The 12,320-nt window shown below is 37.9% G+C and overlaps 1 protein-coding gene across 20 annotated transcripts in view; it reads left to right on the top strand.

The window, feature by feature from the left end:
- Liprin-gamma (liprin protein kazrin) overlaps positions 1-12,320 on the top strand; it is a 169,452-nt gene that overhangs the window by 56,142 nt on the left and 100,990 nt on the right. The window contains exon 1 of one of the 20 annotated variants that reach the window (XM_031992200.2): positions 6,112-6,250. The exons of 17 other annotated variants lie outside the window; for them this stretch is intronic. Coding sequence is in view for 1 of the 3 variants with exons in the window: in XM_031992205.2 (XP_031848065.2) it covers positions 6,193-6,250 (58 nt within the window). In the remaining 2 variants the exon portion in view is untranslated. Of the gene's footprint in view, positions 1-6,111; positions 6,254-12,320 lie in introns of those variants that run through there. 2 more of the 20 variants (XM_031992205.2, XM_031992199.2) reach the window with 2 other exon arrangements.

Here is a 12,320-nt window from a genome sequence, read left to right as displayed (position 1 = left end):
TCGTGGCAAAAGAACAGCCACGGGGGAAATATGTTATTTATGTACTCGGAAACGCCTGAAATCCGAAAGGTCCAGGTGATCCTGCAGCCACCACCTGCTGCCTTCAGGGCCACCATAAGCCCGGTATGCGTGGCAGGCCACGTGGGTCGCCTCGGCCAAGATTCGTGAAAAACTGCCCTGAACCCTCGTCTCTGCCGACGGAACACCTGCACGCCGAAAATGACTTAGCAAACGTCGCAACTGTTCGCGGAAACGCAAAATGGGGCTCCGATTAAAGTGAATAAGAAATTGATCAAGATTCATTTTGTTGGCAGCCCGTCGAACTAAAAATGCATGACGCGACATTTCAACCCTTTGCATTCGACGTATTTTCTCAATATAAATGCGCATGACTCTCTAATTAAATACTATCGATGTTTTTCAAAAGTAACATGAAGACAAATTATAAATTGAAGAATAGAATTGTTTTATTTGAACGTTTCGTCTGTTAATGTATTATATAATAGTCGATACTGGATGTCTAATTTAATAATTTTGCTGTATCGAATCGAATGGCGACTGATACTCCTTTCTCGAGCACAAAGGCTGAAGTTCTTTGTTTTTATTAATGTTCTCTGCAGATCAGAAATAATAGGAAAGACTTTGTCGCGATTCATTAAAGACTGTTACTTTTCTTGTAAAGCAGTGAGTAGTGCCCGAACAGATTTTATTACTGATAAAATTCACTCGCGCCCGTTCCTGTTTCAAAGTGATACTTTCACGGGAATTTACGAGATTACACATTGTCTCCCGATTTATGTATTTAAAGTAGGACTTGAAAAGTTTAAGAGGATTAATCCGCCGCGTTTATCGCGGTGGAAGGGCTCGGCGTCGCGTAAAGTTGGAAGAAATGGATATCCCCCGTTCCTGAATGCAGGAATAAATTTTCACGTCGGACGGCGTTTATATTAATAGTTATTTAAATTTAAACATCCAGTACGACGTATAAACAGCGCGACGAAGCTCATTTGCTCGGGCGTAATCATCGGTCTGTGGATTTTATGTCTTCATTTTCTCGGATAAGTGTCCGAAGTGCGCTGAAAATGGAAACTGGAACAGCTTGGCTTGCTGGGAAAACGTAGGAAATGCATAAAATATAGAAAATGTAGGAAACAACAGGAAATGTAGGAAATATACGAAATACAGAAAACAGGAAAATAGGCAATGTAGAAACTGTAGAAAGTATGGAAAACGCAAGTATAATGTAAAATGCAAAGAATACAAAAGAAATTAGAAAATATCTAAAATGTAGAAAATACAGAAAATGTAGAAAGTGTATTTACAAGAAGTAAAGGGTACAAAAGAGATTGGGGAACATCTAAAATGTAGAAAGCATAGAGAATATTTAAAACTGCATAGAAAATACAGAAAATGTGCAAAATACAAAAACCATTTAAAGATGCAGTAAATGTGGAAAATACGGGAAATATATGAAGACGCAGAAAATGTAAAAAACCTAGGAAAACCGGGAGAAACAATTGAACTTCTTTATCTCGGATAAAAGAAGCCCAACATCGTTTGGCAAACCAAACCGGTAGCTCAGCCGATACCGGCCGATCGCCAAAATTAATTTATTATTTAACATAATAACGAGAACCATCACGATACCTGGCGAGTCCCGATTACTCGATAATACGCTCCGAATTTACAACTCCTCCGCGGAGAACGGGAAGGGCCTCGATTTACGAACGGTAGGTCTCCGAGCGTTTCCACAGTGTCCCGTGTAATTTGTAGGTACATAAATATCGGGGCACTTAAATTCACAAAGCCATCGGTACACCGGCCCGTTCCTCCCCTACACATCGATATTTATTGTCCTACTAAATGCAGCTCATAAACTTTATTACCTCTTGTCTCGCGTTCGGGAGGATATTATAGACGGAGGATCCGAGCCGATTTTACCCGGTGCGCACCAGAAACGACGCCAGGACGTTATTCATTTTTCTTATTTGGGGCTCGTTAACCCGTTAAAAAGGAGCAGAGCTCCGCTTCGACGCCGGGGCGCGGCGAAATTTGTGGCGTTAACGCGGAGAGAAACATTCGTTTTTTCTTTGTTTTTGATTTTATATGCGAGAAACTAAACCTCACCGAGGACCTGATTATTTACCGTGGAACCTCTCGCGGCTGCTGACGCCTATGTTTCGAAGCGTTCTATTAATTAAACGACGTAAGAGGTTTGTCTTTTAATTAATGAGAATCTCTTGATGAGAAAATTAATTGACGCTGAGGTTTTGGTATTTAAGTCTTCCTTGGATGAAATTGTTGATACGACATGGTTCGGTAGATTTTAATAGTGTTACTCTGTATATTGATAGAATTTCAATTTGTACTATTTGGAGCTTGGTACTAACTATATACTGAATTATATCATTTTTAACTATCACTACCACTATTTTTAAGTTCCTACAATTTTCTGCTGTAATTGTTATAATGGTACCTTAACACTAAAACTACCGAGCAATTACAGTGGCTGATTTCTAATTTTCTTTAAAAATTGGAACAAGACGTTTCTTGAGATTCGATGGGTCGCATCTCGCATCTCTGCAAATACACAAGTTTAATTAAAAATCTTTAGCAAACGTGCCTTCATAATTTGAATGCTTGCAAAATAAGAACTCTGAAATAGGACAATTTGACCCGTCCGGTAGCTTCAGTGTTAACTTAATCAAATTCAAAGATATTTGTCTCACGAAAATAGTACTTAACCTGCAAACGTTGCTTCACCTCGAAACATTTGACTAAAAAGATCACTCTGTCCAAACATTTTAATCAAAATAGTCCCACACCCCTGCTTACACTCCACTCTCAACTCTCTTAAAATGCTGGCACGTTACTTTCGTCAGCCCCAAAACCGAAAACCCTTAAAGAACTGTTCTCTCCGATAACGTGACAACGAAACCGTCAGACACGTAACACGTCGAATGAGCTGTCCCACGAGGTGGGCGGTGGGCGTTCGAAAGGGAAAAGAAAAGAAATTTCATTAAGATTCTCTTTCACCCGTTTTACCCGACTGTTGACGCTGGACAGGGGTGGGTTGGATAGACAACGGGGATCAGAGGAATTCGCGAAGGCTGATTCCGCCGGTTGTCGAAAGTCCAAAGGACACGGGCGGAGAGTGAGTCCGACTGAGGATCTACGTGTCGTACATTATTCAACGGGCGGCCACCCCCGCAGTCGTCCTGGCTCAATTCGTTCCGTGCCACCCCGTTCAGCCGGTCGAACCTTCTGTCCTGTCCTTTGCATCCCCCGCCGTCGACCTTCGAATTTCTCTTCCTTTCGGCGCGCGGGGCGCGGAATATCAGGAGCTTATTGGAAAAGCATTGGCTCGAGGAGCAGCCGTCGGCTGGCACCGCGCCTCCACCGGCGCTCTCCACTCGAGATAAGGGTTGAAGAGGGCCGGGAAGGTCGAAGAGGGAGGACTCGAGCGGATCCGGAATTAGCGGCGGAGAGTTTTGCCGCGATAACGCAAATCTTATTGACGTAGGTTGTAGACTACAGCCAGGATAGAGGGCGGATTGATGGATCGATCGGTGATTTCTGTTTGGTAAGTTTTCGGTGGGGGTTGGGGTGGACCTTTAATGCGATGGAACCTGCGTGATATTGTTGAGTAAACAAGTTTCGAGGATATTCAGGCTTTGGAAGTTTGGGGTTTTCAGGGCTGTGAGAGGGTTGAAGTTTAGATACTTTGATGTTTTGTTTTGGAGAATTAGATTTGGTTTTTAGTATCATAAAAATATTTTTAAGTTTAATATTTTTAATATATTATAAATCTATCTGAGATTTGTCAAACCTTTGAAATTCGACTAAAAATTAATAAATTTATAACGCTCTAAATCTCTCAAAATAACATTTACCTGAAGCTTGTTTTAAACCATTAATTGCAATTAATTCTATTATCCACACTATTCCTTCTTAATTTGCTGATGATTCCAAAGATCGACACCAAATTAAAGCTTAACCCCTTTCCAGGAGCTAAACAGTGACACTTAAGTCCTTTCCAATTACGCAGATCAGCGCTGTTAAATGCCTCGCTCCTTAGAAATGTCCGCAATCTAATTACGAGGCTCCATTCACACGAAAATCGGTGACCAGTTCCCGGGCCAGCCCAATAAATCAAATACCCTATAGTTCGACACCTCACGCTTCTTTCATTACCATCGGAAGAGGAGCACTTCGTTAGCGTCAATTGCTACCTAGCTCTAAGCCCCTGTCACAATGGAAGGATCCAGAAGAACGGGATCGTTCTTTCGAAACCGCTCGACCGATTGTTTCCCTGGTTCGTAGAGGCGGTCGAAAACGCGGTCGGATGACGATAATAACGGCCACACGATAATGACTCGGAGAGGAGTCGTTGCTCAGCCGCTGACATCAGACCGCTGGTAACCCTGGAACACGATCCAGTCGTACCTCGAGGATAGGGATGGGCTCAAGTACAATACGTGCCGAGTTAATCTCAGTATCGAAGTTTCCTTGCTGGTTTCGAATGTTATTTAATCATATTAGCTTTAAAATATTATTGGTAGATTAGTTTATATTAAAATGAAAATATTAGTATTACTATTATAACGGTAACAATGATGACATTATTAATCGTATTAATGTAAAATCATATGCAGGTGATTGTGCATATTTCCATTTTTATAAATGAATTTTTAAAAATATGTAGAATGTACAATTTCAGTGAAATTACCTTTTCATAGTTTTGATAGATGAAAAGTGAACTGAAAATACACTAGGTTCTATTAAACTTGGTATTTGATTTTCTAAGTTTTCTAGTTTAACTTCTCTCAATTTTTAAAGATCTATTATTATCGTTATACACTTACGTTTTTATATAGTGTATTCGATAAGAAGTATAATTGGATAGAAACTAATTACCTCGATATTTTTGATAAGTACAGGAAACGTGTAGAAGGGAGACACGATAAGAATACGTGTTAGATATTATTCTGTTGGAGTTTATTTAATAGCGTTTACTGTAATTGCACGATGATTTGTAGTCTATTAATACCAAATGATATTTCATTAATTATGTAATCTATTAATTTCTTATAGGGTTATTATTTAAAACAAATTTATTAAGTTCTTTCCTGATACAGCATGGTCATTTAGAAAACCTATTAGCAGTAGGAGAAGCATATAAAAGGCGGAGCTTGATCAATTCTGACTCATGCTGGAGTTTATTATCTATGCATTAGAAACTAATCTATTCCGCCATATCGCGTCTCGATACCATTATCACCTGCCTTATAATATCTTGATAGACTCGCCGTTCGAATTTCAAATTCAGTCTAATACACACTAGTATCGTTCAATTTCCTACTGTCGAGATTTTAATTCTGAACTTTACTATAAATACATTTTTATCGCGAACGTAGAATCACTTTCACTTCTAACATATTCTTCGAAAGAACTAAGATTGGAGATTAAATTTCACTCTCTAACAACTTCCTTATAACAATCAGAAAATATTAATCCTAACATTTATACCGCAAATACTGCAAAACGTTATAATACTGCTGATGTTATTCAACTGATATTTTCCTACAAAGACTTTGAACAGTAGAAAAGTTAATGAATCCTTCTTTCAATTAATTCCCGAAACATTACAAAATGAATACTTCCTCAATGAAACAAAATTCAAGTATTAATCAAATTAGGTAAATATTAAATATTCCATAGTAATATTTCTATACAGCAAAGCATCCAATTCCTCTTTCTATCTCCAAATTTTACCGCTAAATTTCTTGAAACCTTTATTCATATCAGTTACCCAAATTCTTTTACCATGCACTGTCAATTCATTTAATCCAACAAACAAATTTCTCACATTACGAAACAATAAACAACCTACGATTATAAAATCATCTCATTTGTTTCTCAAAATGTTCGCAAACAGTTGCAAACTGTCTGACGAAGCTCCGAGTCTGCTTACGGTGCACTTCATCCCATCTCTACTCGGGGGCTCCTGAAACGGGGGGATTGCCCCCACCACGGGGCGGGCCTGGTGCAGGGCCCGAACAGGTCCGGCCGCGTCGGGCGGGCCTCCCCTCTTCTTCCGTCCTCAGTCCTCCGGTAACCGGTGTTCGGTGTGCTTCGTGAAGTGCCCTCCAGCTCGTGACAGTGCAGTTGCTCCCTTGGTTTTATTCATAAATGTTCATCGAAACGCCGAACCATCAACCGATCATCGCTCAGGATGCTCTAATTACCGGTAGTATGTCGTGTTTCATTCTCAAAGTCGTTTCTTAAAGAGATTTTCCGACTTAAACGCAAGTAGTTCAAAAAGGTGAAGATTCGAGAGACTAGGCACGGAGTTTAAATGGTCCAGCGGCGTGTTAGAGGCCAGTGTACACTCTTGCGAGAAGATCGGGCTACAGTTAGGGCGACTAGATCAACTGAACATCGGGACACGTGAAAACTAAAAAAAAAAGGAAAATACTGTATATTTGGCGTGTTGTATATACGTATTCTGAGAAAAAGTAGATTTACTTTAATGTTCTAACTTCTTCATTGGAACAGTAGAATGATGCAGAATGATTAATTACAACATCCAACTGTGACAATTGTAAAATAATAGGTGACGTTTGAAAAGTATGAATACTTAATATTCACCTTTAAAATCAAATCTACAAATAAATAATTCACTTATTAAAATAACGAGAGATTGGTACGTGGTTTCTTCTCTAATCTTTAAAACTTCTTTAGAATCTTAAAAATGTGGTGTTGAACCAAAAGCTCTCACCTGCAGAAAGTTAAATTATAATCTCATTTAAATTGTCGAATGACTATATTTTCAATTGTTTCATTGGTATATTGAATCTTGCATATTCTTGTTTAACTATTCACTTTATGCATATTTCCTTTCATGAATATATTTCTTCTTATTAGGTCTCAATTAAATGCAAGTTGTAATAATTCTTTTAAAAAAATTGAGTCGTTTCTCCCCAAATGATGCTCCTTTATTTCGTAGATACAAGAACATCGATCCAGAAATAGGAACAAACGAAAAGAAATTGAGACGTTCGACGTAACTAAATACGATTGGTTGATCCTTCTATCGCACACTCCAGAGTAACAAGCTTTTTGTCGCGAATCGTGAAATACTGCTTACCATTACCGTCCATGGGACCGTTGCACCGTGAATCTCGCAGGTGCAGTGTCGGTTTCACGCGTGCACGCGTTTTTTCATTGTTTTTCTTCCTCCTCTCGTGTTAGTGGTTCGCGTTTGCTCCCTCGATCTAGTGAAAGGATCGAGCGAATCTCGAAGGGGCGATTTTCCAGGGAGATCGGGAAAGAATGTTCTCGCGGCGTTTGAAGCGAATTTCCGCGGCGAAGTTTTCTGCGGTAATATCAGCGGCCTCCTCTCGTGTTCGCGAATTGCCTGGAAGGATAATGAGCGCGGTTTTATGGGCTTCTTTGTGGTGGATGTTTGTTGCGGTTGATTCCTCCTTTTTTCTTTCTGGAAGAGGTCCGCCGCGTGTAAATGAGATTTTTCATGGTGCAATATCTTTTGTACGGTGATGCTGGAATATTTTCATTTGAGTTCAGCGTTAAAAACTTTAACACCGAGTTATAATATTGTCTCGTTTAGTATTCTCTTATGGAAATTGCCAGGGAACATTCATTGAAATTTCGGTGCATTTGCTGGAGTAAATACATTTGTTCGAATCCTTTGCGGCTGAAAGCTTTTCGGTGGACGTATTCGACATTTTTTCATGAGATACAGACGACTTTCTTTGAAACTAACGAGAATATATACGTAAATTAAGAAACGAAGATAATTTATTTCAATATTTCGTATATACGAAGCTTTATACATGGAACTTTATAATTTTGCTATATCAAATCAAGCAGCGATTGGGTGTTAGCTGTTCTATGTAAATGGTTAATCATTGTTTAAGCAGCTCTTACATTTCCAATAATTTTGGAAGAAGAAGTTCGAAACGAATAATGTTGATTGATTCATTCGTTATTTATTTGTTAGAATTATTTAGTATTATTAGATCCAGTGTTAATCGAGTTGGAAGAGCAGCGAATCCAGTTCCACGAGTTACTTTTTCTGTTTCTAACGAGGATATTTTCGATTGAGCTTCTTTTCACCGACGTTTCGTGTAAACGAGGATGTTTTTATTGCGATTTATTTCGTACACTTTGAATATTGGAGTTCTTGACGTTCACGCCGGGAAACTCGAGATACTTATTAACGGAGAGAAGGGAGTTTTTCAGGGGGTTCGTATTCGCGTGCGATTTCCCCGAGAAAATTTCCTTCGTGGCCCAGTTCGCGGCATTGAGACCCATTGAACTTTCCGCTACCGTGTTTTTTTCCGTTCGACGCACCGCGGTAACCACGGTTGCGCAAATAAAAAAATAACGAACGTGTTTCCGGCTGGTTTTTCGAGGGGTTGATTTTTCCGTGAAACGTTCTCACTCGTTGCGGCCGCGTGTTGCACCGTTGAAAAACACTTTCAGCGTTGCGCTATGCGATATTTTCATTTCGGTGTTTCCGGGACGCGCTCCTCTGTTTTAGTTAGAATGAAATTAAACCGTTTTTATTGGAAAACAATGAAACAGTGGTATACTTTGAATTGAAGTTTCTGTTGGAACGCGAAGAATGGCAGTAAAACGATCAGTGCTTCGTGGAATAAAAATGAAAGAAAAGTGGAGCAGTGAATTTATTGGATGTTGTTGTTAAAAAAAAGTAATAGTTAAGAGTTAATAATAGTTAGAAATAGGAGTTAATAGTTAACAATTAACAATAATCCATAGTTAACAGTTAATAATAGTGAATAGCTGTTAATAATTAATATTCAACACTTTACAATTTCCTCCCCTGCTTAAATTATTTTCTTACACAGAGCCTCGCTCTCGTAGTTCATTTTTAGCAATTTTTAAACCTCGTTGTACAGGTTCCACTGCATTTATATGCAGTTTCTATTCGAGCCTTTCATCAAGGTTTCCGCGTTAACGTTTTGTAAATAATGCACGTCACGGCGTTTCCTTATTTCACTTGGAGAACTCGGAGTGTATCGGTACGACCGAAGTGCAAACGTGGGCGTTCCTGTACTCGCGTATCTTAAACCCGTTTCGGATTGTATATCGTGAATGAGAATCATCAGCACGGTGCACAATCGTTCCGGAATGACCGCCGATCGGAGAGCTGCTTAGAAACTTGGGTGTAAAGTCTCTTCTATTAAGCAATATTTAACGGTGATCGTTTATTTACGTATTTATTTGAAAAACATTTTAGATTCTTATCTCACGATGTAACATGTTCTAAAATATTTTTATTGATCGGAGAAGTCGAACTGCTTCGAGACATGTTCCTTCTCGTCGGAATATTATTTTTGGATTTCTAAGGATTCTTAATCCTTTGCCCTATGATTTCTTTCACAGCTGTGCTTGATACTTTGTCGTTAATAATTGTTTTGGAAAAGAAAAATGTTGATGCTTCAACAATCAAAAAGTAATGTTCAATTTATATTCAAACCAGGTAAATAACATGTCTGACACAATATAGGGTGAAAAATTGAATTCATTTGGAATTGTCATAATACGATTTATAAAATGACTTGTGTCTAGTTTATTTTCGCTGAGATGCTGAGATATAGATTTGTACAATTAATTATAGAGCACTAAATGTCACAGAAAAGGAAAGTGTACCAACGCGACGAATATTTGAGTAACGGGATAAATGTGTCCAGCACTGTAGAATGAACTATTAGAGCACTGGTGCTAAGTTTGGAATCTTGAGGTACGAGTTTCAACGTTACGTGTAAACTGAAAAAAGGATTTTGTTATCTAGATAATTAATTTTATGTAGTCACAGTAATGGGACTTGCGGTACAGTATATTCATATAAAACAATGAAAAAATGTCTATAGTATAATTCCAAAATTATTTTAAAAAATTGTGTGCAACTAGTTTTTAATGTTACATGTGGAAAAAAATATTCTTTTTACAAATCGGAACCTATTAAATTATACAAGGACAAACAAGAACAATGCCTTTAATTATTTTACAACCTAAACTCTACTTTTTCATTTTAATTTCATTTATATGCATACACAATGAAAATAAATTTTAATTTTAATTTTCATTTTCATTTTCTTCTTTCTCTTCTCTGTTTTCTGCATTCTGCATCTCGTTTGGTATAAAATATCTCCTACGGTATAAGAAATAAATGATTCCTACTCTACACTAAAAACTTTAATTCTTTTCACTCTATAGGTTCTACTACAACACGATTTATAATATTAAATATTTTAATGGTGAAAAGTGAAAAAACTGCCCTAAAATTATTGCATTTGCTACACACGCAAATTTTTTCCTAAGAAAAGAAATAAATCTAAGAAACATCATAAGACATTTTTATATTCATCATGAGTACTATAAAAATGTTTTGAAGTTCCAAATAGATTGTAAAATCAGGTGAAATCCCAATCCTTTGCACTCGAGAGCTCCATTTAAAATTTATCATTACAAACTATAAAATGTCATTAAATACATTGTAACATTTATATCTACAATCGATGAAAAACAGTAAAATACATCTATGACTTTCCTTAACACTAAAACCATCGAACAGTTCAATTGACTTTTTGCAATTTCTCTATAAAAACTCCAAGAGAATTTCCGTTGAGACCTGAATTGATTTACAATTCAGTTTGCGTATTGCTAAATCAATTTCTTGAATAATTTTTCAGAGATACATCTGTTATCTATTTAATAATTGCGAAAGGAAGAAGTCTGGAATGGGTCATTTTGACCCGCCTGGTAGTTTTTCTATTAAAATTAGTTCGAGTTACTGGTAATGTCAGCGAGGAAAAGCTTCGAGTGCAAAGGGTTAATAACAGTATAATAAACGTTGGTTTTATTTGCGCAGATGGTATCAAAGTAGCGAATGCAACGAAACTGTTCCTGATCCCCCGAACAAAAGACGGAACGATCTTCCTCTTCGCACTGTATCAGAGAATCCCTGTTTACCTCTAGTATTTGCTCCGGGTAAATATTAGCAGAATGTAAACTTGTCTACGGTCCCGTACGCCGGTACGGACGCGGAATGGATTTATTTCAGCATGGCGTGCGCGTGTAAATACCTTACGACAAAACATATTAATACAGGTTGTGCACGGCCAGTGTTCCGCTGACGTTGATTTAAGCGATTGCTCAATTTCTGTTTTTGCGCGGTGCGCTTCGGATTTCGATCGGTGTCCAAACATTCATCGCGTTCTAGCGATGTTTACCAGTTAGGATGCGATCGGTATTGCAATCGGACCGTTACAAATTACCTTGAACGACTTCATCGTGATACATAAATTTGCCGACGAAGGGGAGCTCGATATACAAATATTTTCGAGCGCCGTGCAGTTTCCATTGCACCGGATATCTCAATGCAATGCACTGCAATCAATTAATACATCCAATACACTTAATAAACGAGTGGACAACTTTAATAAATTCAATCGATAATTTAATGAATTCATATGTTTGCACGTTGTCCGTATTACTCGGAGAATTTCAGTTTATTGGAAGTAAAGTGTATTGAGTATCGATTGATCTCTTTTAATTTAATATCTTAGATCTCGTCGACTACTGCGCAACTCTAAGGCACTGTTCCTCCTTTAACCTCTTGCGCTGAAAATTAATTCAGACATTTTGCTAAAATCTTGCGCGAAGAATGTTTTTGCCTATTTCATGCAGATATGTACACTAATTTTGTTTATTAATAGTTCTGCATACAGCGATACATTTCAAAACAGTCTAGCATATGTAATGCTACAAGACTATCGATGTGTATAAGACATCATTGACAATTTTGGAAAACATCTCGATGTGCGTGGTACGTCTTTCCAGCACAATAGGTTAAATAACAAACGTAAGATTCATAATAATCGTAAGAACAAAATTTTGTTTACTACACTATAATATATCATCGAACAATAAAGAATCATATTCAACTTCTTCCATGATCACACTAGAGTCGCCTCAAACCAGAAAAAATTATAGCACAGCTACATTCGCAGTCCTTTGCCAGACAAACGTAGAATTCATAATAATCGTCAGAATAAAATTTTGTTTACTACAATACACAGAACAATAATCAAGTTCAAATTCCCCTATGAAATTGTTTCAAATCGCAAGAACTCCATTGCAAGGCTACAATACATTCGCAGTTCTTTTCCATTTCGAAACCATTCGCGAAGGGGGCAAAACTGTCATCAATCTTAGTTTCTCCGAGCCCGCTCGTAAAAACGTGAATTTGCATTTCCACAGCCCGGCCG

The sequence above is a fragment of the Nomia melanderi genome, chromosome 14, assembly GCF_051020985.1.
Source record: "Nomia melanderi isolate GNS246 chromosome 14, iyNomMela1, whole genome shotgun sequence".
In the NCBI taxonomy this organism is placed as follows: Eukaryota; Metazoa; Arthropoda; class Insecta; order Hymenoptera; family Halictidae; genus Nomia; species Nomia melanderi.
This window is presented reverse-complemented; position numbering and strand designations above follow the sequence as displayed.